This window comes from Odontomachus brunneus, unplaced genomic scaffold (genome assembly GCF_010583005.1).
Source record: "Odontomachus brunneus isolate Ranch 3 - 2012 unplaced genomic scaffold, Obru_v1 Obru_scaffold_072, whole genome shotgun sequence".
NCBI lineage: Eukaryota > Metazoa > Arthropoda > Insecta > Hymenoptera > Formicidae > Odontomachus > Odontomachus brunneus.
The window spans coordinates 90,492-116,501 of record NW_022639522.1 but is presented as its reverse complement, the minus strand read 5'-3'; the positions used below and the strand labels follow the sequence as shown (position 1 = coordinate 116,501).

Genomic DNA, 26,010 nt, shown 5'->3' with positions numbered 1-26,010 from the left:
CTCTCTCTCTCTCTCTCTCTCTCTCTCTCTCTCTCTCTCTCTCTCTCTCTCGCAATGCTGACGCCGCGTATAGAACGCATATCAGGGGTTGAAAGTTCATCTTAGCTGCGAAACCACACGCACGATTCACGAAGAATCCCGGCGCGCCTACGCGAGGGGCCCCGCAATCGCGCATACGGCCGGTTATTAGGCCCCGAAGCGCTCACAAAACACGAGCTCCGCGCGCGGTCATCAATTGAGTAGAAAGTGTCCTTTTCCGATGGATCTTCTCCACTACCGCCGTAGCCGCCAGCACCGCGCGCTTCTTGATGAATAGCGATTGCCGATTATCCAACGCGCGGCTCTCGCGAGGTCATCGCGACGAGTCTCTTCGGGGGGTCGTGCGAATTAAGATTTACACACACAATCACCTCTAGAAAGATATAGGGTGAAGGCAAATACTATTATAATTGCGGGTCTTATATAATTCGTGTCTACAAAATCTTCTCATCTTTTAACACTAGGAGGACCAAGGTAGCCAATTTGGCTCCTCGCAAAATTCAAACAGCTATAACTTTTTTCAATTTCTCTTCCATGTAATAACCTCTTGTGAATTTTCATTATAATCTTAATTTTGGTAAATAAAAAATTTAATTACATAAGATGGTGTGTTGAATTTTCATTTAATTGTTTACGTAGGAGGACCGTTGGAGCCAATTTGGCTCCCTTCTAATATTGCATTCACATACGTTTTACGACTTTATTAACAAGTTTTGATGACTTTCAATAGATATATATGTATAAAAATATTTATTTATCTGTTTAAAGTCATAAAACTTGTTAATAAAATCGTAAAACATATGTGAATGCAATATCAGAAATAAGGGAGCCAAATTGGCTCCAACGGTCCTTCTAGATAGACAATTAAATAAAAATTCAACACATTATCTTATGTAATTAATTTTTTTATTTATCAAAATTAAGATTATGATGAAAAGTCACAAGTGGTTATCACATGGAAGAGAAATTGAAAAAAATTATAGCTGTTTGAATTTTGCGAGAAGCCAAATTAACTACCTTGGCCCTTCTAGTATTAAGCCGATTCGACGTTCTAGCGATAAATTCTTAATATTATAAAATTTCAATTATTATATTTAGATTGCTGTATTGTAATATTATATTACATTATACGGTTTTCTACATAAATTGGAACTTTTGTAGGTCTGGTGTTTGCTGTCGTACCCAGCGTGTTTCTCGGCCGAGAAACTGGCGCCGGATCAGCAGGCGCCATTGTTTGCCCGCGGCTCCGGAGGTCTGATCCTGAAGCCACCGTTCGAGGGCCCAAGTGCGGCCGCGAGTCCGGCGATCTCCACGAACGTCATCAACGAAGACGGCGTCGAGAGGGAAGAGACCGCGAGCTTCAAGGTCGTAGACGGCGAATTGGTGCGAGTGGTGGAAGGACATTTCTCCTACAAAAGTCCCGAAGGAATCCCCGTCTCTGTTAAGTAAGGATGCACCATGTGCACCCTTTGTTACGATGAAGAAATTTCATTTCGTCAAACATCACTCGCGCATGCGAAAAAAGACGACAGCAAGGATCGACTCAAATAGCAATTTTAGACATAAGAAGAGAACAGGAGAATTATCTTTCTCGTTTTAATAATTGTCTCTTCTTTTTATATTTTGACAACTTTGCCGATTAACTTAATCGTCGATTAAGAGTTTAATGGAAGTTTACTGAAAGTCATCTTAAAAACTATTCCATTCCCGAAAGATCGCGATGATCTTTCGCGTATATTTATTTTACTAAAAAGATCTTTCACTTTATGATTTTTCCTCGGTTATATTAATGACATTGTATGTGCCCGTAAGATGCAGTACATTTGTGCAAGAGCAACACGACACACTCTTCGTCGACTTCCATATGCGTTCTGTACATTCTCGTACATAGCACATTAACGTTATAGCGAATTCGGTAGCTTGCACTAGTGCGCACTGAGTGCGCATTAAGGCTTGTTTACAGTACATTCTTATATTTAAGATCGTGTCTTAAATACATATTTAAAAACATTTTAACTAATAAAATGATTCGTACGGATGTTATACATATCATATTATGGTTAAAAATATTTGAGAATTTATTTGAGAATTATTTAAGACAATCTTTAAATATAATAACATACTATGAACAAGCCTTAGTGCGCACTCAGTGCACACTAGTGCAAGCAACCGAATTCGCTATTAGACACATCAGTACAAAGATACACTGAAATGTCAAGAAGATAAAAAACACTAATTATCGATCTTTACAGTTACGTCGCGGACGAGAACGGGAATCGAGCCGGTTTCAGGCTGGGCGCCGCCGCACTTGGTATAACACCATCTCGCATCAATGTCGCAGTACCGAAACCAAGAGTACTGGGACCAGGAGGCGGCACTACGTACTTGCCGCCGAAGTCGCCGTCGTCTAACGTCGATCGCAGCTATCTACCGCCGCATTAACGAACCTGGGGATTCGTGTCTCTAGGCGCATTTTCGCATAACATTTTCGTGCAAACTGATCGGTGACAAAAACGCAAACTCTCGATGAACACGACGACGTTCGTCTTTCCTCGTAATAAGAATCCCGATGCAGGAATATTATTCGAGGTGCGACGATTCGTAAGCCGCGCGCGAGCCATTGTGAAAATCAAAAATTCGAATTGCTATAAATTATTTTAAATCTCTGGAAGTAACGATAAATATGCAACGACGCGAATATTATTCGAAGTTTTATGGACTTTGAGTTTCAGTGTTTGTACTTTACTACGGCAAAGAATCTCACCTCGGTATACGACTATCGCAATGTTTCGTTCTCGAACTATCGAAACCGCAAGTGATGTATCGATGCTCGGTGAAATTTTGATAGAAGAGAATCTTCGCAGCACGCGCGCGCGAAAAATATTACCATGTTTTCGACGAGCGTGCTTATCATTAGCAAGAACCTCCTGTAAGTTCACGACATTTGCACATTGTTCGTGATACAATGTGACATCGTGCATTTTCACTGTCACAGGGATTTGTGCATCGCGATATTTGATGCACTCGATAGACAGAACATACTCATGTATTGCATGACGTGAGAGCTCATGTTTCCATCATACATTCAACATTGCAAATGCCTCACCATTCACTAGTTTGATAGTTGCCAAAAATTTATTAAGAGAAATAAGTAAAAAGTTAATGTGTAAAATTTATATAAATAATTAAGTAGAAAGTATATACGTATATACGTATATATGCAAGTTGAAATTATGCTAGCCAATCACAAAGTAAGCTGGCCACGTGTAACTCTATTGGCGTTTCCTCTCGAGAGAAATGCAAGAGCTCACTGAGTGTTCAGTGAATGGTTACAGTACTGAATACACGCACTGTGTGAAGCGTCGTGGATGTTATTTTCACGTGCATAAATAAAAGTGCTCACGTTGCTGTAATAGAAACACCAGCAAATTATTCGCAATGTCAAAGTCAACAAAATCAGAGTACTATCTGTCGGATGAAGAAATGTAAATAATTTTGTCCAAAATGCAAAGAATTTACATTTTCAGTATTGATCTAATGAGTAATACAGTTGAATAAATTTAAATAAATATACAATTAGCGCTAAATGTTTGCCTCTATTAAATTTGTTATCTGGTATAATATTATATTTATTAAATATTGTAAATACATGCAACGATTAAAAAGGACACACATTTAGTGCTAATTAGTAGTGACGTACTAACATTACATAACTGTTTTAATATCGATTACATATTTTCTTTTATATTTCAATTAAATTAGAGATTCTTGTAATTTTATATTTTATATTTATAGGCTTGCATGTATGTGGGTAAAGTTATAAGATATAGAACGTTGTACAAAAGTTGTATAAAAGTTGTAAAGTATAAATTCTTATGTAGTTGTACGAAAGCTATTCAAAAACTAACAATTCGCTTAGGTGACAACTCGAAAAATTAATGATACCGAATTAATTCGAAATGCTCAAATTCTGAAATAGCGCTATTTTAAATTGGATCTACATTTTTTGTTTTCTCAAGAAATGAGAATTAATAATTAATCATGAGATCGTATATCTACATCATACAAGATTTTAAGGATTACATATTTGACTTCGTCAAATTTCTTCTCGCAAAAGAAGATTAAAAATGAAAAAAATCTATTTTGATAGGCGCCCAAAACTCAAGCAGCCACTTACTTTTCAGGTAACAGAAATTTCTAAAAGATGTCTTAAAAACATCTTACCCTTATGAAAAATATAAGAAAACTACTGAGAACAATAGCATTTTCGTTGATTAATGAAAATAACGGAAACTATTAAAAATTTATAGTAAAATTATTTATAAAATTATAATATAAAATAGGTTTTCTATAATTTTCCTATATTGTTCTCAGCTTTTTATAGTTTTTTTTGTAGTTCTTTTCCGTAAGAATAAAGATGTCTAATAAACGTCTAACTTTTTAAGATGTCTTTTAGAAGTTTGAACTACCAAGCTAATTCAACTTGAAATTGTTTACGAATCTGTAAGAAATAACAATTTGACACGAAACATCAGAATTTAAAAAATTGGGATTTAATAGAAAAATATATTTTGTTTTAGCACACGAACATTTACGTTTTAATCAAGTCACATGCGAGAAGAGACGGTGAGTTTTATATATACTTTTAATACGGGAGCTAATTTATGTCAGAAAAGTAGAAATATATAAGTACAAAACTTTTGCAAAATATATATACATTAAAATAAAAAGATACGAGTTAATTTGTAAAATATTTCGGAAAGTTAATGAGTTAAGGAGTTTATTAATATTTTCATACTTGAATACTTATATACTAAAAATATGACATATATATATATATATATATATATATATATATATATATATATATATATATATATATATATGTTAACACTTAACAATATAATTAGGACTTCTTGGTCCTCTAAAAACTTCATCGCATCACAACATATCGGCCATTGTTGCCTTTGTGACTTCTTATTCTATTTCTTATTCTATATATACTTCTTATTCTATATATACTTCTTATTCTATACATACTTCTTATTCTATATATACTTCTTATTCTTATTCTTCCATTAAAAATCTTTCTTAAGACTTATTATAAGAATATTATTACCAATTTAGAAGCATTTTAGAAATACTTTAGATTCTTTTTCAGGATACTTAAAATTTGCGAAGTTTTTACTATTTGTTTCCGTACAATATTAATATTATCAGCATTTATTTTCTATCTTACTCATATTAGAATAATATAACCTTACATAGACTATTATGTTTTGTAATTTTCATGTGCATCTCATCCCTAAAATTAAATATTTGTCACATAACGGCCATGGATTATTTTTCGTACAAGTAGTTTCACAAAAATCACACGTATTTAGCAACTAAATTTAAATAACTCACATTTTACACATCCGAATGTCCGACGTAACGCATATATCCTCTCATGTATAAGTAGAATTCATCAAACAAAAATGTCCTCTATTATTCTACAAACAACCATGTGAATTTTTGAGATATTAATGATAAAAAATCAGAGTAAATAAGTGCACGTGATGCGATAGAACGAGCTCTTTACGCATCGCAAAATAGAGATTTTTCGTTGGACGATTTTCTACTTGCACACAAGAGAACATATGCGTCGTGTCGGACATCCAATATATTTCTTATAATGATTAAAGAGAAACTATGGAAAGCAGACAAACAAATTTAGTATTATGTAAAAGCAATATAGGGTTTCAACAAAATGAAAATAAATCCCAATGAAAATAAACATTAATAAAATCTTATGACAAAAATTTGAGGAAATTTTATAATTTAACGCACAACAATAGCAGGGATAAACTTATCCATAAGCGCAAAATAGTATACATTATATACCCAGACAACATAATGTCTAAAATCGGGACATAAGACGTCTTAAAGATCGTCTTTAAAATGTCTTTCAAACGATTTACGTATAAATGTCTTTAAGGCGTCTTAAAGATTATATTTATGTCCCGATTTTAGACATTATGTTGTCTAGGTACGAATATATTTAGTAGAATAACTTGAATAATTCATCATGTGCTGAGACTTGAATAATTCGAGATTTGCAAAAACCTAGTCTTGTAAAAGCAAACTTGATATCTTAGTAGATTGTGTAATGTTATATTTTACATGTTATTTTATGTTCGTAAGAAATAATTAATATTTTTGAAGTAAACTTTCACGATATGATGAAACATTTTACTTCACAGTTTCTAAAATATTCAACGGGAAATTAGCTTTAAGAGCCGCGATATGTACTATAACCGAAAGGACTCAATAAAATGGGGATGTGATAATGGCCGAGCGGATTCTTCACGTCAAACACAATCTCGATGAATGGATACATGGTCTCTATTCGCCTCAACGTAAAATACTTATCAACATCAAAGTGGATCTTGTAGCGGCCTGCCATGTTGCCCGACTTGGCGCTGTGTTCCAACAAATCAATGCAACGTCCATTCGCATTAGTGTTGCTGAAAAGAAAATGTTCTCTTGAAGATCACGCCATGTGGCAGGCGATAAACGCGCTCGGTGGGAAAAATCATATACCTTTCGTTCATAAATGTCCATCTGCCATCCAGCAGTTTGTATAGACTGACTTGCAAGCCACTAACTGGTAGGCCTTTGGTAATATCCACTACGTGAGTAGAAATATGCAATCTTTTCGGTATAATTTTCGTTTTCAACGAAGACGACTAGAATAAACGAAAAACGTTTTTTTTTCACCAGGATATTTAACTTAATCTTAATCTCTCATATTATCGTAGATTTATCGATATTCGACATATTGAATAAGCTCATTCATTTCTCACCTTCTTACTCGACTGTTGACTAGTGCTGGGAGTAGTCGCCGACTCTAACATGGTGGTTAGTTGAACAGTTTTGCTGGTATCGGATTGGTTTATGGCGACGATGGGCTTCTTGTTGTCAGCCATCATCAATGTGGGCAACTTGCTACCCTTGATCTTACTCAGGACGTATTGCGTGCCTGGTTGGAATGTGCCGCCAGTCAAAGTTAATGTCTTGCCACCAGACGTCAGAGTAATGGTTCTGTTCGGAGTACTCGTAGCCGGTATGATGTTGCCGTCCTGAGTCGATGATATCGAGTTGTTCAATTGATACGTCGTCTCCAGTACAGGTAAAGATGCAACTATTACATCGCCCTTATTGTTTGTCTGTTGTCGAAGTCAAAAGTAATCGTTAGTTGCGCGAGTTAACCCGCAAAATTCGTCATATTATTGGAAAATGAAGGATTTTCAATACGTCATATCTTAACGTCCTAGACATACTGATCAAAACGGAACATATATCCTATAACGTTAATTACAAGGGAAACATTAAGAATACCAGGGAAGAACACCAAGACTCGAGAAATTCATCCTAAACTACATGTATCTTTCACAGATACCACTTACAAGGAGTTTTTTTGCTGACTTCTTGTCAACGGCTTTCAACTCCATATGACGCGGAGTCTTCCCGGTCTCGAATTCCTTCGACTTCTCTTTAATTTCATCGGTAATCACATCAGGTAATATTACCTCTATTTCGGGGTTAAGTGCCTCTTCCTCTACCACCATCTCCAACTCGACGTTGTTTTCATCTTCCTCTTCCATCTCGAGATACTCGCCGTGAACGTGAGCCATTGCCTCGGCCAGTGCGTCCTTCTCCTTTCAAAGGTATATGCAAACTTGTTTATTGTATAATTAAAGATTCAAAGACATGTTCATCTTCATGAGATGCAAATGCAGCGCATACGAATAATACGCAAATTGCATACCTCGGATAATTCGATCTTCTTAATTACGGGTTTGTGTTCCTCTTCATCAGACAGTTGCAGTTGCAAGCAAAGATTGTCGCTTGATTCTTTCTGCTCTATTTCATCTATAGTTACTTCCGAAGGTTCCACGTCTAATTTCTCCTGTATTGTATCGTCCTCGTCTAAATCCAATCTCTCGACAACATATTCGCTGTCATCATCGTTATCTTCCGCCTGTTCTGTCGGAAGATTCTCTGTAGTCTTCTTGTCCGGATTGATCAGCAGAGCGGCGCGCTGATGCTTCATCGTACACGTGTGCTTCAACAAAGATAACCGGTGCGCGTGAAGATCCTTCTTACAATACTTACAGAAAGCACGAGTTGGCTGAAGTGGCATCGAAGTCAGCCACCCTGAAACGAAAATATTCTAAAATCAGCGCCAATCACATACATGTCTAAATCATTCGCTTTTTTATCTCTCATAGATACACTAACCTTCCCAGCAAACACAAAGTATCATCGATGTTACAACGTCAGATGAATCATATGATGTATTACGTTACTTTGTTATACAACAAAGTAACAGTTACATAATATACCATACAATTGAGCTCACATTGTAATATGGATGATACTTTGTGTTTACTAGGTTCTGTCTTTACTAGCGTTTTTATTATAGTTTTCAATTTCTTGATTAATACAAAATCTCAAAAGGCTAGTTATATACAAATCATTACATGAAATATTAAAGTCTATATTCTGAACTCTACCTTATCATAACAGCACCTTTAAAAAAATTATAAGTCATTTTTACAAGCATTTTTCGATAAAAGAAAGTTCAGAATATGAGTTTGAATGAACATAGATATAAATTTAGAAATAGCAAAATGATTTTGCCAATATATTGGCAAAATGATTTGCCAATATATAAATATCCGGAAGACTCCGGAACTAACATTATTTTACAAAATTTTGAAGAAATTACAGAGAAAATCGCCATATAATTGTGATAATTATAATCACGATAATAATCCGAAGGATGCATTTTTTGGGAAAGGAAGTTGAAGTTGAAAAATAGTCTAAATTATTTGAATATTCAATTGCGGTGCAGTACGAGTCTATATTTTAATTTATTATAAATTGTTAAGAGCTTAATCGCAAAATCGGACTCTGTAACACCCTTGGTACTAATGCAAGGAAGACATAAAAAAATTATTTGGTGAACAAATGTAATATCTATGAGGCAAAATATGTCGAGTTACAGATACTACGGAAAGTGTAGCTCAGCTGCACTAACTTGCAACCGCACGAGCGATGCATTAGTATTCGTGTGTGTATGGACATACACCTCCACAAACAGTGTTTCGCGTTCTCGCCGCACGAGGTCTCCAAAGTCAAATCCGGATTAGAGCAGACTTCTATATAACTACTCCTTATATATCCTTTATATAAAACTGCTTCTTATATATCCTTTATATATTGCTATGTAAAATTGACTCCGAAAAGTATGTATCACGCGGCTGGGATCCGATTGACTACGGTACGATTGGACACAGATTGTAATGATTGATTCGACCTGGTAATTCACTAGATAATTTTTTGCATCGGTTGGTGTCCAATCGTATCGTGATCAATTGGGACGCTCCCGTATCACGCACGGGAAAAAAGGCATCTGCGCATGCCTGAAACTGGTGTTCCAGAAGAAGAGGAGATATAAATGTAATATAGCCAATGCCGCCTGCTTAAATATTTGTGTACGTACAGAGTGAAAAACGTCACAGTGAAATATGTTACAGTAAAAAATTTGTAAAAAAAAAATGATTAATTGTATACTTACATCAGAGTGCAATAATGCCTAAAACGAGATGCTACATTGTGAATGTTGGGCCACCAGATAGGCGCATGCGCGAGATTTCTGTACATATTTTTCAGGGTTATGTACTGAGTCGAAGTTAGCAGTCTAGTAGTATATAAAAGTCTATGGATTAGAGTCCATCCAAAGCACAAATGTCTATACTAAACTAAATTGTTGACAAGGGCTTCGAACGTGTATCACGTAAAGTTTCCGGTTGTATGCGAGAAAATGGCGGCAGTCCTGTGTGTGTGACGTTGGTATATGACGTATCACTTGTGTGAGTACTTACAACGTACAAGTGAGTCAGCGTGGCCATTAAATTACTATCGTAAAATCAAAAATGCCAGCATCTTATTGCATCAAAAAATGTCATAACAAAAAAAATAGATAGTATTGGATGTTATTTACCCTGCTCATTTTCAACAAAAAAAGAATTTTATGACTAAACGTAATGAAAATATATGGCGGCTATTTTCTCGCATGGACCGGAAACTCTATCGGACACAAGCTATTATATGCTTTTAGATAGCCTGTTAGCAATCTAGTTTAGTATAGACATCTGTGCTCCAAAGCCAATTCTACAATAAGCCATTAAAGGCCCTTGCAAAATGCCAGGCAATAGGAACAGGGAATAGAAATTCGGATTAGTCAATTATTTCTATTTCCCGTTCCTATTGGCTAATGCCTATTCTTATTGTCTGTGGCCTGGCATTATGCAAGGGCCTTTAGGGTCTACAGAAGTCGTAGACAAATTCTGAGTTGACTTTGGAGACCTCATATAAGGAGAGCCCGAAACTTCTGTCTCTGTATGTAAGTTTATGTCTATATACACGCCCACACAAGCATATTGTTCGCGCGAACGTAAGAACAGGAAGATTGGGTCGAGTTATCTGAACTAAAATGCAGTTATACTACACTTTCTATAATATCTGTACTCACCAAAGTTTGTCTCATATATATTATATTACTCACCAAACAATTTTTTATATCTTTCTTACGTTAGTACTAATGGCTCCTGCTCACAGAATGCAGCAACGCTTGCCGCGCGGCGGAAGTTCGTGCAACAGCCAATCAATATGTTGTTTTTCTGTGAAAGCTACAAGGTTATTACGAAAGGCAGCATATTTGGCTGTCGTACGAACTTCCGCCGCGCGGCAAGCGTTGCCGCGTTCTGTGTGCAGGAGCCATAAGGGTGCTACAGAGCCCGATTTTAGCGTTAGGCTTTTAAAAAATCTTAATTAAAATATAGACTCGTATTGCATCTCAATCTAATGTTCACTCACAATAATTTAGACCATTTTTTTCAACTCTTTTTCCCAAAAAACGCTCTGTCGCACCCGTGGGATTATTTTCCTGATTATGAATATCACAATCATATTACGATTTTCTCTGTAGTTTACTTAAAATTTGGCTAAATACCAATGTTAATCGTAACGCATAACGCATAACTCATAAGAAAATCCACCAATTGCAGTCCTTCAAAATAAAAATGAAGGATTCTGATTGGTGGATTCTTTTATGCCTTATGTGCTATGCATTATATGTTATGACTAACGGCTTATTGTAGAAAGCCCATCATAAGGCTGCGTTCGGGAAGACGCTATTTAGCGCTATAAGTGTGATCTGTCCTTGTTTGTTCCTGAAAATTGAACAAGGACAGAGGTCGCTCATAGCGCTAAATAGCATCTCCCCGAATGCAGCCTAAGCAGAGTGTGGCCACAAGAGAATAACTTTTGATTGGTTCACTATATTTCGTCAAATCCCACAATATCCAATTACAGTACGCCTATGGCAGTAGCTTAGATTAGGTTAAGAAAAGATAGACAAAGAGAGAGATTGAAAATATTTCTCTTTGTCTATCTTTTCTTAACCTAACCTAAGCTACTGCCATGAACATACTGTGATTAGATATTGTATGGGATTTGACGAAACATAGCGGACCAATTAAAAGTTATTTCCTTATGGTCAAATTCTGATTAGGGTTGTATTTCTAAACGTATTTCTTTTTGAGGAAATTTTATTCTATAGTATATGTAACGTGAACTATAGATATTGAGTAAAATTTTCCTCGTTTTTGAATGCAACCTAGAGTGACTCTAAAGACCGGTTTATGATAGCCATAATCCGTTAACTTATGCCGAAATCGTAAAAAATTGACCAATCAGTCGAATTATAGAAGAATAATCAACTGTGATTGGTCAATTTTTTACGGTTCCGGCATAAGTTAACGGATTACGGTCATCATAAACCGATCTTAATCTGGATTTAAGCCAATGGTATACAGTGCTTGTTTTTGGGCTAGATTGCTTGCTGAATGGAAATACTCTATTTTGATTGGTGCATTTCCATTAACCTTCAGAAATGCACCAATCAGAACAGAGTATTTCCACCCAGCAAGCAAACTAGCACGAAAACAAGCACCGTGTACTGCTGTGGCTCGATTCTTGATGGTATGCGAATGAGATACGCATGCGAAAATGTATAGTTCACGTTACGTATACTGTAGATTTTCGCATGCGTATCTCATTCGCATACCGTCAAGAATCGGGTCCCTGGCTTTACTCTTGGCTCCTGCAGACTTTTAAGCCCGTATCACACTGACTTGTGCCAATTAGATTGTGATTGACGATTATAAAATAAACCATTGCCAAAAATTGGCAGTCACTAATTTTAATCGATAATTGTTTTGCTTTGTGATTGGTAGAAAAGTAGTCGTTGATCGCAATCCAATCGTTAATCGCTAGTGTAATGCGGTCTTTATGCCGTCATTAGATTATGAATTACAATCAGACCAATCAGGTAACTTCAATGTTGATTCTGTTTTACCTGATTGGTTCAATTGTAATCATTGGGCGCGTTCAGCGACAAAAGCGCTCAGTGAGCAATCAGCGATTATTGATTCTTACTGTAAGATCTCTAAATGTAGACCAATTACATTGACGAATTGCTCAACTATTGTGCAGCTGTTGAGTTCGTTGAACGCATCTATTAATCTCTATGATCAATATAAGCATTAAAGACAAAAACGTCTGCTTGACTGTAAACTAAAATCTATACGTAACAGTAAACTTGGGTAACAGTAAACTAAAATCTATACGTAACAGTAAACTTGGGTAACAATAAACTAAAATCTATACGTAACAGTAAACTTGGATCAAAGCACAAAATAAATCATAATATAACAAGAACATGATTATGTGTGATCAGGCATTTCATTATTTATAAAGTGGTATGAAGTGTATATATCAAATATTTTATGAGAAGATATATATTTTTTTTTTGTACTTATGAAGTTTAGCACCACCACCTCCGATTTTGACAAAACTAGGCTCAATCGACGCGTTTTTTTTAAAAGAAACAACTTTTTCCTCTAACAAAATCGTCGCTCTCTACTACGAAGCGAGATATTAATAGACAAATCTGAGCGCGTATTAGGTTAGAAAATCTGTCATACCGTCTATCTCTAGCTGTGAGACTGGAGGGCTTTGCCCCGCACCGCGGCGGGATAGGAGTCGCAGTCTCATGTGCTTAAGCTAAAGAGTGAATTTCTCACAAAAGACTGTGGCTCCACGCGGTGCGGGGGGTCTGGGGGGCGAAGCCCCCCAGTCACATAGCTAGAAAAATTAAAGAAGCTTTAAACCCATGCAAAAGAAATAATACACTCAATAGAAACACAAATTTTTTTTGGTAATTATACAGAATAACGGACCACTCTCCGATTACCTTGACCTTGACATTTGTTGTAGAGGTCACCCTCCTGAATAACTCTCAGAAGGTTTTAGCCGTCGCTCATTATTTGTTAAAAAGTTATTGATGAAAGAAGTTCGAAAAATATATCACAATTTTTCGAAACTGTGTACCGTTAACGAGCAATATTGAATAATAACTGCAATATCGAACGTCTAGCGGGGGGCTGCGCTCCCCGCACCCCCCTCAAAACTAACCCAACCTATCGTCACATTAACACAAAAGTTGAACACTAATAAACAATAACTGACGCTTAATGTGACGATAGGTTGGGTTAGGTTAGTTTTTAGGGAGATGCGGGAGGTGCAGCCCCCCTCTAGTCGTTCGAGATTGCAATACTTACTAACGAAAGACTGTCGTATCATTTTCAGTGTGACAGATTTCCTAACCTAGTGAGCTCTTAACTTTAACGCTAAATATCTCGCTTCGCGGAAGAGAGCGACGATTTTGTTAGAGGAAAAAGTTGTTTCTTTTAAAAAAAACGCGTCGATTAAACCTAGTTTCGTCAAAATCGGAGGTGGTGATGTTAAACTTCATAATTACCTTTTTTTTTAATTTGATAAGTTAATATCTTACCAAATTTTTTTGTTTTTTCTATAATATACTGTTTATTTATTCCTGTATAACATACATTCCAGACGTCCAAAATATTCCAAAGATATCCTAGGGATGTGTGATATCTCTATGTAACGTTTATAGGATATATTATATACATTTGTGCTATATGGGTTTAGTTATTGCAATAACTGAATTTAAAAAGCTTTATAACGTAGGAAAAGTAATAAAAATTTGGTAAGATTAATTTAACAAGTTGAATATTTTTATCTCTCATTTTCCTTTTCATTATATAAAATAATTTAATAGAATTATCTATTAATTTAATATACATTGATTTAATATATAATACTTGATAATTTAATATACTTATCTCATATAATACGACCAATTACACAATGTCATGTTTTACGTTACAATTTTCTTTATGATGACCTAAGTTTATTATTACGTAATACTACAGTTTATAGTCAACACCTAATGTAACTTAAAACATTACAGACATTTTTATATGGAAATTCATTACAACTGCCAATATTTTATAGATATCATTTATAAGAAGCTCATACAATGATCTTCTCTGTTCATTTGTAAGTATCTATTTCTCTTTATGTTTCTCTTATTCTTTAAGCCTAATCTACAACGTACTCTTTGCTTCCTGTTTCTTGTTTTTTTTTAGTTTAAGACTTAAGATTTGAGTCGAAGAGAGATAAAGAAAAAGAAATAGGAAGCAAATAGCACATTGTAGACCAAGCTTTATAGATATCTCTGTGCTTCTTTCTTCTCTTTATAAAATTTCTATTTCCATAAAAAATATTTTTCTATCTACATATTTTTCATTATTTTTTCCAGTAGGAAGGGAAAGGTATACTTTCTTTTTATCTGCAAAGAAAATTATCTGTTTCAAAAGTAACAGATTACATAATCAAATCTACTACTTAAAAACTGGTGGAAGAAAGTAGCGAGAAAGTACAAAAGGTGCAGCTGAGGTATAACACTTTGTACTTTCTTATTACGCCTTCGTCATATCGCCATGTTCTACATGAAAAGAGAAAGAAAGGCAAGTGCGGTCATACCAACGTATTCTACTACGTTAGCACTAGCCTTGATCACGGCCGAGTTGGCCATACTATCCGTATGGCAGGCAGTAGACATGGAAAAGATCAGAAATAGTGTGATTTAATCACCAGATCCGAATCGGTTAATAAACTGTGAGTATGATCGATTTTAGAACAGCTGGAGGAGGCCCGAATAATTATTCGGAGCAAGGGTAATTAACGCGTATATATGTGTGCATGTGTGTATGCGTTGTATACACAGACACGAGTGTAGAAAATGAGCATATACCTTTGAAGTCTGGCATCTGCTCCCATTCCTTACGATAGCGCTGTGTGTACACACGAGTCTTAGCATGGCTGATCTTCCCCGTCGGCGTCAATCGCTGTGGTGTGGGATACAGCTTACTGACCGTACAGACGCCGCTAGTGGCGATGATCGTTGGCGTTTTCTCCATGATGCCTGGACATTCGAACGTGATTTTACCGCTCAATGATGCACCCGCCACGGAAACATCCAAAATTGCGGTGCAAAATCACTAAATAGTTTTTTTTCTTATGATGGAAACACGTCGGATAACTCTGGGGTGTCTCGCGCTGGGGATGCCAAATTCCGAGCCAAGAGGATCGTTCTCTAGCCTCGCCTAGTATCACTGTTGACTCCCTAGCTACAGTTCAGCTCCCTAGCTAAATGGCGGATGAAACTACAAATGCCACGAAAGTGAGCTCGCCCTTCACGGGACTGCGTTGTCTTCTCGTTTGCGCACAAAATGGCGGCACAGCGCAGGACCGTAACCACTGTTAGAAGACGAGGTGCCAAATTCCCGATTCAAGCACACGAAGGTACGCAACGACAGGCTATCGTTAATCCCACAACGGAAAACTCGATTTTTTTCTATTTAAATTATGAGCATTAGATATGATATTTGTCGTAATATCGCCATCCAAAGAAATTTTGCTGTCGGAACATTCTACCGTCACCCATATTTAGCTACATCACTGGCGGACGTGCGTAATACACTTTCTCGTCGATATGCGCGCGCACTCACCAAACGGTCCAATAAAGCGCACGAGGTTGTGCCAGGGAATGGTATTTTCTAGTATATAAATTAGTGACTGAATATTTTCGATGTGTTGCAGTGTCCCCCAATAGGTTATCATATGTTGGGATAATTTTCACCCAGAATTGGTTGTCCAGGAAATGTGCAGCTGCTGCCATCTGGTAGTCTAAGAAAATGTGGCTGAATTCAGTGTTTGTTTCTAGAACTTCCTTCTATTCTAGAGATGATCCCAAAGTGTACTAGAAAATATCCTACGCAAGGAAACAATCTGGAAAATTAATTATTACCAGCTTGTCGTGGGTGATTTTCAAGTGCCCGTCATTTTTCGCGGATCATTTCAAATCGCTTATCGCTTTTTGAATGATTCGGCGATAACGGATAAGAACTGATAAATCATTTGATGAAGTAATTAAATGTCAGATAATAAAATAATTGAAAACATATCTCACGTATATATGATAGAAAATAGAAACGAGGTTGTTAAAAAGGAGAGAAAGAGTAAATAATAAATTAACCAAATAAAATTGTCATTCGAAATTTTTAGTTACCCAAGCATTTGCTATATGTGAATAAGTTTTCTATACTCAACAAACTATTACTTGTGCATTCAATTTATTGTTGTATATTTAATAATTTTTGTATACAGATATAAAACTGTATACATACTTTTCTTTTATTTTTATTTTATTCTATCTTGTATAAATACATGGAACTCTCTCTCCATTTTCTATCAATTTTTATTATATTAAACTTCATAAAATATTCTATATCCTTTGATGTTTCCAAGTTTAACTTAATAATATTGGTCTTTTGTATAAATTTCAGATTCGCCATTGAGAATAGCACAAAACCAAAGTAAAAACAAAACATTCGGCAAAACAATAAATTTTTAACATTTTTAACATTTAACAATTCATTTGCGCTGTACTAACTGCAGTTAAACTTTGACTGATTTATGTTTCATAATCATATTTTCAATTTCCAAGTCGATTATTGTCACTAACTTTAGTATGTCATTAACACATTAGATTATTATCTCATTATTATGTCATTAACTTTAGTATGTCATTAACACGTTCGCTTGTTTTACATAATTGTACAAAACCGATTAGGCTAAATTGGTTTTATACGTTTACTGAAAGCATCGTTCTATCTTCCTTCAGCATGTAATGAGCATGTAAAGATAGAATGATGCTTTCAGTACGAAAGCGTGCAAGACGAACTTAACCTTGGCTCGACAATGTGGAAATAGAACAAAAAATTAGCTATCACACATACATGACGCTCGGTCTCTTGTGAGATATCGTTGCATCACATGTGTGACGTTGGTATAGCGAACGCGAGCTAAGCATACTTATAAATCATTCTACCCTTCCTTTCTGACAAAGCGCTGCTTTTTTCTCAGCAGTCAAACGCTTCGTCAAGAATGTGCAAGTGAGAGTGTATATAACGCACAACTACGATACACACAATTGATACTGCAGGTAGAAAACCAGCCACTTGGTCCAATAGAGTAAAGATTTAAAACTGACTGAGCGAATCGGACCTCGAGCACGACGGAATGACCAGCCAGCAGAAAACGCAAGTAGACGCCGGGTTGCTTCCACATAACTTCCCCCAGACAGACATTGGTCCAGCAGCTCAGTTTGAATAAGAACGCGAGAACGTTGGGAGTAACGGGAAGCTGCTCTACGAAAGCACGATGATTTCGGTGTTGTGAAAACATTGAAAGTAAATATTCTCTTAGATCATAAATAAAAGGTATAAAATATATTCTTTTTACATTGTTATCAATTATCGATTTTCTAAAGGTAAATTAATTATAATAACGAACGTTGTAACAATATTATAAATAAATTTCCACTTTCTAATATTAACATAATTTGAAAGCTTGAGACATGAGGTCTGAAAAAATCGAATTTTTTAATCGCATCTCAATAATTATCATTGTTGATAGAACAATCTAACAATTAGCAAATAAATATTCCAATACATATAACTTTGTATTAGAACCTTAATAATGACAGAATACAATAATTTATATTTATGTCATTATCGTCACTTTAAGTCTGTGTATAATAGTACATTTAATAACGTTATATATAAAATTATAAATTTTTTTTATTTACTGTATTCTAATAATTAAATGATATTTGATAAATGATATTGATAAATTAAATTATATTTTTACTATGTACAGGAAACTTGTACTCATAGATGTTCTGAGGAATCGACAAGACTTGTTCGACATTATGTTGCCGATGAAACCGCTTCTCTACAGAATCGAAACGTACATCGTACCTGATGTAAACAAGTTCCCGACACAAAAGATTTCATCTCTCGACGACGGCATTCAACTAACGTGTCAGCCAGGAGTCATCGACGAAAACACGTGTGAGGAGAAGCGACAAGACCCGAAGGATACGTCGTCGCTCTCGTATGGACGAAAATGCGTGAAATCAATGGAATATTTCGTGCGGGACAGTGATTGCAAATCGACCGATATAAAAAGCATGGAAAGTGTGATAAGTAACAGAGAGATCGTATGTGATAAACGGCCCGAGAATGATGACTTCAAGTATCAAAACGACGAGGAAAATGTTCCTATTCACATTGAAGAGTATCTTGATATGCGAAAAATAGAATATCAAATGTTGACCAAATCACATGACTCATTTTATCCTGTAAGACAATTCAAAAGGTTCAACAGTTTAATGTCGATCGATGAGAGAAGCGAAAGTTCCTCAAATGCCGATAGTAAAATAAGCGATTTCTGTCAACACGGCTTCAAGAACGGTTGCACCGCGACGATCCCGTCGCCCGAGGAAGTCAGCGGGGAGATCTTCCAGGAGAACTGGTTGCGCAAAATCGAGGCATTGCGGCAGCGCGAAGCCGCCGTGGCAGAGAAAGAGATCAACCTGCAGAACCGAGAAAGACAGCTGTTCAATAGAGAGAAAGAGATCCGAATCAGGGAAAGGTCACTGCAGGACAAACAGAGGCAGGTAGAACGTGAGCAGAAGCAACAGGACCTGCGGAACGTAAACAAGAGGCTTCAGGAAGTCGGGCGGAAATTGACGTCCGAATTTCGGGAGTCTCAAGAGAAAGATCATTCGCTTGAAGGTGGACGAAATAGCGTCGTTCAAGTAAATGAGTCTGTGAAAACGGAGAAACCGAGGAACGGCCTCCAACTTGCCGATTCACATGAGAAAGTCAAGGAACTCGAGAAGAAGCCGAGAGATATGACGCGCTCGAAGAATCATTCGTCAAAACAGTCGTCTTCTAATAGACTTAACTCATATAGCAGCATGAAATTCAAAGAGCGGCCCAAGGAGTCTAACGACGATCTCAACTCCACGCTGTCGGCCGACCCCGGGGACTCGTCCTTCGTGAAGACGTCGGAGCTCTTCAATCCAGAAGTCTACAAGAAGCCGTACGCGTTCACAAGATCGGCGAGCGAGCGTTGGGACAAACAACAGAGTCACAAGATTGTCTCGAAGGTGCAGACTGTGCTCGACACCGAGGAGAAGGTTCTTCGCAAACTCACCGAGAATATACATGCCACACAGGACAAGGACACCAAGTTTCAGAATTACGGACTCGTAGATTGTAGATTAAACAAGGTTCCAACGGCCGTGCCGAAACCAGAACGCAATCCTGCCAATGAAGAGAAATGTTCTTACCTCGACTTGGCGACTAATAGAAAAGCACCCGAAGGACGCCAAAAGGACAGACCGATCTCGTGGAACGAGAAGACGAATGAGTGGTTGCAGAAGAAACGGCAAGCGTACAATCTAGCGACCAAAGAATCGCTCGAGAATAAAGAGAACTTTCAATGCAATAACGTCGCGACGCAGAGAACGAAAAGCTCGAAGAAGGCCAAGAACAAGATATTCACAATGTTCCGTTGACTCGTTGCTTTACTACTGTACATTGCTTTCTAAAAAAACTAAAGATTCGGCGACTTAAGGATTAGTCTGAAATAATGATCATGTAACTTTTTTCATAAAAGTGGAAACTTGAAAGATAAAAAGTTTCATATGAATTCGATGACTTTAGCAATTACGTAACTTCTCGTACAATAGAAATATGAAAATTTTTATGTAAAACTTCATTTTTCATGATTTCACACTAAAAGAAAAGATACATGAGTATCACAGACAATTGTGTATCACACAACTAGGTAAAAATTACAAAAGTGAACGAATTTATTAGATGATTTAAAATTTCATTGGGGTCAACACCTAGTGAATTTGCTCACCTTTGTCGTTTTTATCACGTTGTGTCAATACACAATCGATCTTATAATCGATACCTTGTTGTCAAGTATATTCAGAGGACAAACAAAAATTCATGTGGAAACTTGCAATAGTTTTAGTATAACATTGAACAATAGATCAAGTGTAATATTATAATTATAAGTGCAATTACTCATGCTTTCAACATTTCCTATAAAGATCCTGATAGATATAAACAAGTGACATTGAAAGCATGTAGATAGAAATAAATGAATAACATTGGAAGTATTAAATATTAATCAGGAGATATAGTCATAAACTTGATACGCATACCAAATTTGCTAATTTAAAGAAATAGCAATTATGTGTTCACTCTCAGTCTCATAATATCATATTAGACTTTGTGATTCCTTATATTTTCATTGTAATCAAAGTACAACACATAAGACGTTATTGCCAATAAGAGATAAAGAGAGATATGGACTTTGCATATATATATACAAATAAACATATTGTATTGTTACTTAATCTACACATATATTAGTCAGAAGAATTTACACTCATGATTTCTATGATTTATATTTTGAAGAGCATGGTTTATTTGTTAACTCACACTAACTGGTTCTGTAATTTGTTTAACAGCAAATAATGAGGAATCAGTAAGGCCAAGAAGGCGGTTCTCCAGGTTTCAGTTCCCTGCCATACAGAGCCGACTTATCCCGGAACATTGACATCCTTTCTGTCTCCATCAGATCTATTTTATGGCCAACATAATAGAATGTTATTGGGATAATAAGCGTCCAGTATATCTTCCAAATATGTTTCTGCGACGTATATATATGTTTAATATTCATTGCTCAGTAATGTTCTGTTGCTTAGCAATGTTCTGTTGCTCAGCAAGTTGGCGTTTCCAACGTGCTGTACGTCTTAAATCTGCGTAGATGCTGACCACCGCAACAGTGGGAAATAACACACTGATGAAATTTCGCTTGATTAATCTAATAACCTTGTTGGGCTTGGGTTTGTCCATCAAACTGAAACATTCAGGAAAAGCTTATGAAAGACTACTGGCCATAGAAAAAATCAAAGATTTGTGCTGAAGATTTCGTGCTAAGTTCGCTATAAAATTTGCTACAAAAGCTCAGGGAGAAATTAAGTTTGCATCATCGTACTACGACAGGTGAATTTATACAGGAAACGCAATCACAACAGAGAATCCGATGAAGATCGTCTCGAAGAGTACGAATGACGTGACAAATAAGCGAAAAAAATCGAAACGAACGAAATAGGAAGAACCTCTTACATCTCAAGCGCTGCTTCGACAGGCCGTTCCGGCTCGAAGGTTAGAATCGCCACGATTATTATATAACATACGTCACAATCAACGAGAAAAAATTGAGATCGCAACTCGCGCCACCAATCGCTTGCCGTACCTCTTGTCAGTTTCTCGTGAGAAGTGTCGTTTCAAATCGCCTTAAAATCCCGAGTAAAAACATATACCTGTTTCCGTTCACGCAACATGACAAATAATTTCGGAAAGTCCAGTCCGATGTCAGCACGCTGGTCGTGAATCGTTAGAAAAATGAGTCGTTGATGAAACGTAACTTTCGTTGATGCGGACGGGCGATATCATTAGGGCGGCGTTTCCAATGGAGCCGGCGCGTGCGAGAGCAGAAAGATAATACTCGACAGTGTATTATCTCTCGCACGTATTATTTGGTCCCGGTTGTCGTTCTGCGTGTTCTGCGGGCGGCTCCATCAAAGCGAGACAACCTTTGAGGACACTCTGAAAAAGTTCGTGTGTAATTTACTGTCCTAGAAAGGGACATCGACGTATGCTACGGTTGAAGGTAAATAGAAATATCTTACCACGGTGGCACTAACTCTCGATACTCCTAACCGCCGTCGACGGCCACTCTCCGTTGGTCCGAAAGACGGCACGAAAATTCCGCGAAAAACAGGTGAGTCGAAGTGAAGAGAATTCGTTCAGCAAGAATATATTCTTCATCTATAGTTATATTGTGTTAATTTTAATTCTTTATTTATCTTCCACTGACGAGTCTAATCCTATGTTAAAATTAAACATATTTATGATTTGTGTTTTACAGATATTGGAATTAGTCGCGAGTTCCCATAATTATCAGTTATTTATTTTAATTTCCTAGAATTTGATAGCTTATAGAAATGTTTTCTGAAGGTATGATGAAATTCTGTTCTAACTTATTCTTAAGAATCAACAATTTTGGCTTTGGTAGTAATAGATTCTTGTTGATTTCATTTAAATAATTTGTTTCAGGGAGAAGAAGATATAAAAATTTGTCAAGCATGTCACCACCGAAAGATCCAGAGGTTCTGTGGTCAGATATAGCCAGCCGTATTTTGATAAATGTAGTTTCTCATCCTATGGAATATGCCAAGGTCCTGATACAGGTAAAATTATATTTATTAGCCAAGATTTTCATATGTTGAGAATGATATATAGTCTATCAAAAAAATTTAAGATTGAAGAAAGAATTGTATATATACCTAACTTATAAAATGACAGATTGGACATGAGCCTATTCCACCAAAACAAACTGTAACTTTATTTGGGAAACCAGCATTAAAATTGCCTAATATTTTTGCATATGGTAAGTTTAACATTCATTTCAGTTTATTTTCATTATATTATGTAACTGTTTACATTAAGTTATATTTAAAACCTGCATGAAATCAGAGAGGCTCTACACATACAATAAGATAATAAAAGATAATAAAATAAAATAAAAGTTTTAATTAGATCAGATCAGAGATTAGATTAGATTATTACTTTAATTAGATTAGATCTTTTTTACTTTAATTATTTTATATTATATTATTTTTCTAGCATTTATATATATTTCATATTCATTGTTATTTTTTAGTTAAACATATAAAAAAAGTGGATGGTTTCACTGGTTGTTACAAAGGTTTGGTGCCAAAGCTGTGCTCCTATACAGTCAGTACAATAGCATCTCAAAAGACTGCAGAGTATCTGCAGTTGGATGTGGTGCAAAACGAGGATGAGGACGAGGAGGACGAAAGTGTGAGGTATATATGTACCAAACAAAAAATGGAAAATTAAAATAAATTGTATTATTTTTCACACTTACAGACGTTGGAGATGTATACGTGAGCTTACGAGGGACACAATTAGTAGAATAGTTGCGATTGTGGTTAGTCATCCTCTAGAAGTCATTTCGTTAAGGATGATGGCGCAATTTGTAGGTGGAGAAATGAAGTATAGGTATATAGTGTGAACAGATCTATATTATGATCTATATTATGATACAAGTTTGCAATATCTGAAAGAGAAAAGTTAATTTTTTTGGTTTAAAACACATCACAATTGACGCATCACAATTTGATATTCTATAAGGTTTAGAAATATTCTTAAAATATATAAAGTTTTCTTTTTTTAACAGTCAAACTACGAGCAAAATCTTACGTTAATTAAGGATTGGTATATATGTTCTTTTTGTTTATAGAGTTTAATGACAGTTTAGCTGCTCAATTTTTGAACATTTATTTTTTCCTCTCCGACCGCTTCAGTTTATTCGTTCGTTACGACAAAATTTACTCATCACACTATTCTCACAACAGTGGTGTATTGAACTCGTTTGTGGAGATCTACAGGGAGAATGGTTTTATGGGATACTACGCAGGATTGGTACCACGTCTCATAGCAAATGTCTCAGTTTTGGTATTAGCTAGTACCTCAACGTACATCCTAAACAATTACGTCGTTCAGGAACAAGCAATGAAAGCGTACACCGCATCAACTATGAAAGTAAGCAAATCATACACTTAACGAAATGCATTGATGCATATTTATGCGATATGCTTCAAAACTATTACTAATAATTTATAGATGTCTACGTTATCAGTAAACGTACTTCTCTTAAATGTGATTGTGCTTTACGTATTAGGATTAGATTAATTAAAGGAAAATATTTGCAGTTCCTGGCTACGACCGTCACGTATCCGTTTTTGGTAGTCTCGCATTGCATGGCAATAAATAATTGCGGGTAAGCAAAATCTGATATTAATTACTTTTATTGAGATTGACAATTTTTACGTTTATTTATTTATTTATCGTAAAATTAAATATTAGAAACTGTATATAAAAATAACATTATCTTGAATGCATATTTCGTGGAAAGATTAATATTTGAAAATCGATTTGGGGACAATGATTTTTTGAATTTTTAATTCAATTCTATGAAAATTTTTTATTTAATTCCATGAAAATTTGTTATTAGATTAGTAGCAGGTATGCCGCCGCAGATGCCGATCTACAAAGACTGGCTGCATTGTTGGTCCCATCTATCAGCCAACAACCAATTAAAGAGAGGTAGCAGCTTGTTATGGCGTTACTACACTGGACCACAAGTACTAGTGAATGGCAAGCTGGTACCGATCATGAGTGATGCTTTCTTCCAATCGGTGCAGTAATGAGAATATCTGGAATGAGTTGAATGGAAAGCTGTTACCAAACCGCATATCGACCGATAGATAGAAGACACGTAACGATGTTGTGTTATTCATTTCACAAAGCTAGTTGCAGTTTGCTACTTTTATGTCATAATAACTCATATGAATTAAATTTGCGAAAATCGGCTTCTCTGTGAAGGAGAGTTAACGTGATTCTTCCAAATTAAATACTGACGGATTATATAACATATACATATTTATATATACATATTTAAATAGCGATCAAATATGTGTACTTATACATATTACCTTCGTCTATCTATCGTTCTTTCTATTTATAAAATCTGACGATTCGCAAGAAATAATTACTGAACAAATTATGTAAAAGAAGCAACATGTATAAAGTGTACTAATTTAAAGTTTTATCAATTTTTAAAAGTTTCGTATTATTGTTGTATTGAAAGATATAATTATTTTTACTATAATTATCAAAACTTCGAATTATATTATTAGTTATAGACAATGGTAAAACGAGAACCAGAAAATTTTACTAATCTAAACAGATTCGGTTTTTATTTTTTGTTATATGAAAAAAATTCTAACATCTCTATTTATGCGGTACGTTCTTCTATCGAGTCGTTGCATTTGCAATATTTCTCAAGTATCAGATACAAATGTTATAAAAAGGAGTGCACTTTTTACGCCAGTGTTTGTTAGGAATAGTATTAATGTATCGAGTTTTTCACATTCATGTTTGTACAGCGTATATATAGTTTTACAGTACGTAGCGATAAAAAGGGACAAAAGAAACATGGCAACGATGGCAACGAATTTTCACATAAAATCGCGCGAGAATCTCTCACACATTAAATGCCCTTGGATTGCGTTATTCTGGATGTATAACTATTAACGTATAATTATTTGAATCGTGTTTGCGGAAGAAATGTAAAACATGTACTATACTTTTATCGCGAAGTTTATTGGAAAAGTGCACGAACGGTGAATTAATGACATATTAAGATCCTTATTCTGATCTCTCTTTTATCAATTAGAGAGTGCTCAGAATGAAGGTCTAAGCCTCGAGGTAACATCACGTTGAATCATAGGAAATATAATAAATAGAAATACATTCGGAAACATGATGAGTTGACTTAATTTTTCGTGTATATATATATATATATATATATATATATATATATATATATATATATATATATATATAT

At 35.7% G+C, this 26,010-nt stretch overlaps 5 protein-coding genes across 12 annotated transcripts in view; 3 read left to right on the top strand and 2 right to left on the bottom strand.

Moving 5' to 3' along the window:
* Window positions 1-3,621, top strand: part of LOC116846940 — a 13,585-nt gene extending 9,964 nt beyond the window's left edge. The window contains exons 2-3 of the mRNA XM_032821378.1: window positions 1,201-1,484; window positions 2,292-3,621. Of these exons, the coding sequence (XP_032677269.1) occupies window positions 1,201-1,484; window positions 2,292-2,481 (474 nt within the window). The 3' untranslated portion in view covers window positions 2,482-3,621. The remainder of the gene's footprint in view (window positions 1-1,200; window positions 1,485-2,291) is intronic.
* A 1,485-nt stretch (window positions 3,622-5,106) lies between these two features.
* On the bottom strand, window positions 5,107-15,536 carry LOC116846936. Of its 4 annotated transcripts, none has more exons than XM_032821358.1 (6): window positions 15,332-15,497; window positions 7,850-8,238; window positions 7,488-7,739; window positions 6,885-7,247; window positions 6,622-6,767; window positions 5,107-6,545 (listed from the first exon to the last, which is right to left on the bottom strand). In XM_032821358.1, exons 1-6 carry the CDS (start codon window positions 15,495-15,497, stop codon window positions 6,311-6,313), a joined length of 1,551 nt encoding a protein of 516 aa, XP_032677249.1. In that variant the 3' UTR covers window positions 5,107-6,310. The 4 variants fall into 4 exon arrangements, with proteins under 4 accessions (XP_032677249.1, XP_032677250.1, XP_032677251.1 ...); XM_032821359.1 differs by having other exon boundaries at window positions 6,311-6,545; window positions 7,611-7,739; window positions 15,332-15,536; XM_032821360.1 differs by lacking the exon at window positions 15,332-15,497 and adding an exon at window positions 13,406-13,470 and having other exon boundaries at window positions 6,311-6,545.
* An 825-nt stretch (window positions 15,537-16,361) lies between these two features.
* Window positions 16,362-20,858, top strand: LOC116846934 (DNA ligase 1-like). Of its 2 annotated transcripts, XM_032821347.1 has the most exons (4): window positions 16,362-16,505; window positions 16,926-16,955; window positions 17,585-17,861; window positions 18,301-20,858. In XM_032821347.1, the coding sequence occupies exon 4, from the start codon at window positions 18,353-18,355 to the stop codon at window positions 20,006-20,008; it is 1,656 nt and encodes a 551-aa protein (XP_032677238.1). In that variant the 5' UTR covers window positions 16,362-16,505; window positions 16,926-16,955; window positions 17,585-17,861; window positions 18,301-18,352; the 3' UTR covers window positions 20,009-20,858. The 2 variants fall into 2 exon arrangements, with proteins under 2 accessions (XP_032677238.1, XP_032677239.1); XM_032821348.1 differs by lacking the exon at window positions 16,362-16,505 and having other exon boundaries at window positions 16,811-17,831.
* LOC116846944 (NADH dehydrogenase [ubiquinone] 1 beta subcomplex subunit 1) lies at window positions 20,834-21,344 on the bottom strand. The gene has a single exon (XM_032821389.1). It carries the CDS (start codon window positions 21,187-21,189, stop codon window positions 20,992-20,994), a length of 198 nt encoding a protein of 65 aa, XP_032677280.1. The 5' UTR covers window positions 21,190-21,344; the 3' UTR covers window positions 20,834-20,991.
* A 399-nt stretch (window positions 21,345-21,743) lies between these two features.
* On the top strand, window positions 21,744-25,986 carry LOC116846939 (mitochondrial carrier homolog 2). Of its 4 annotated transcripts, none has more exons than XM_032821374.1 (9): window positions 21,744-22,185; window positions 22,444-22,532; window positions 22,632-22,765; window positions 22,881-22,965; window positions 23,239-23,404; window positions 23,469-23,600; window positions 23,957-24,143; window positions 24,314-24,381; window positions 24,616-24,808. In XM_032821374.1, the coding sequence occupies exons 2-9, from the start codon at window positions 22,520-22,522 to the stop codon at window positions 24,806-24,808; spliced, it is 978 nt and encodes a 325-aa protein (XP_032677265.1). In that variant the 5' UTR covers window positions 21,744-22,185; window positions 22,444-22,519. The 4 variants fall into 4 exon arrangements, with proteins under 4 accessions (XP_032677265.1, XP_032677266.1, XP_032677268.1 ...); XM_032821373.1 differs by having other exon boundaries at window positions 21,747-22,296; window positions 24,616-25,986; XM_032821375.1 differs by lacking the exon at window positions 22,444-22,532 and having other exon boundaries at window positions 21,744-22,296.
* Window positions 25,987-26,010: the final 24 nt, after the last annotated feature.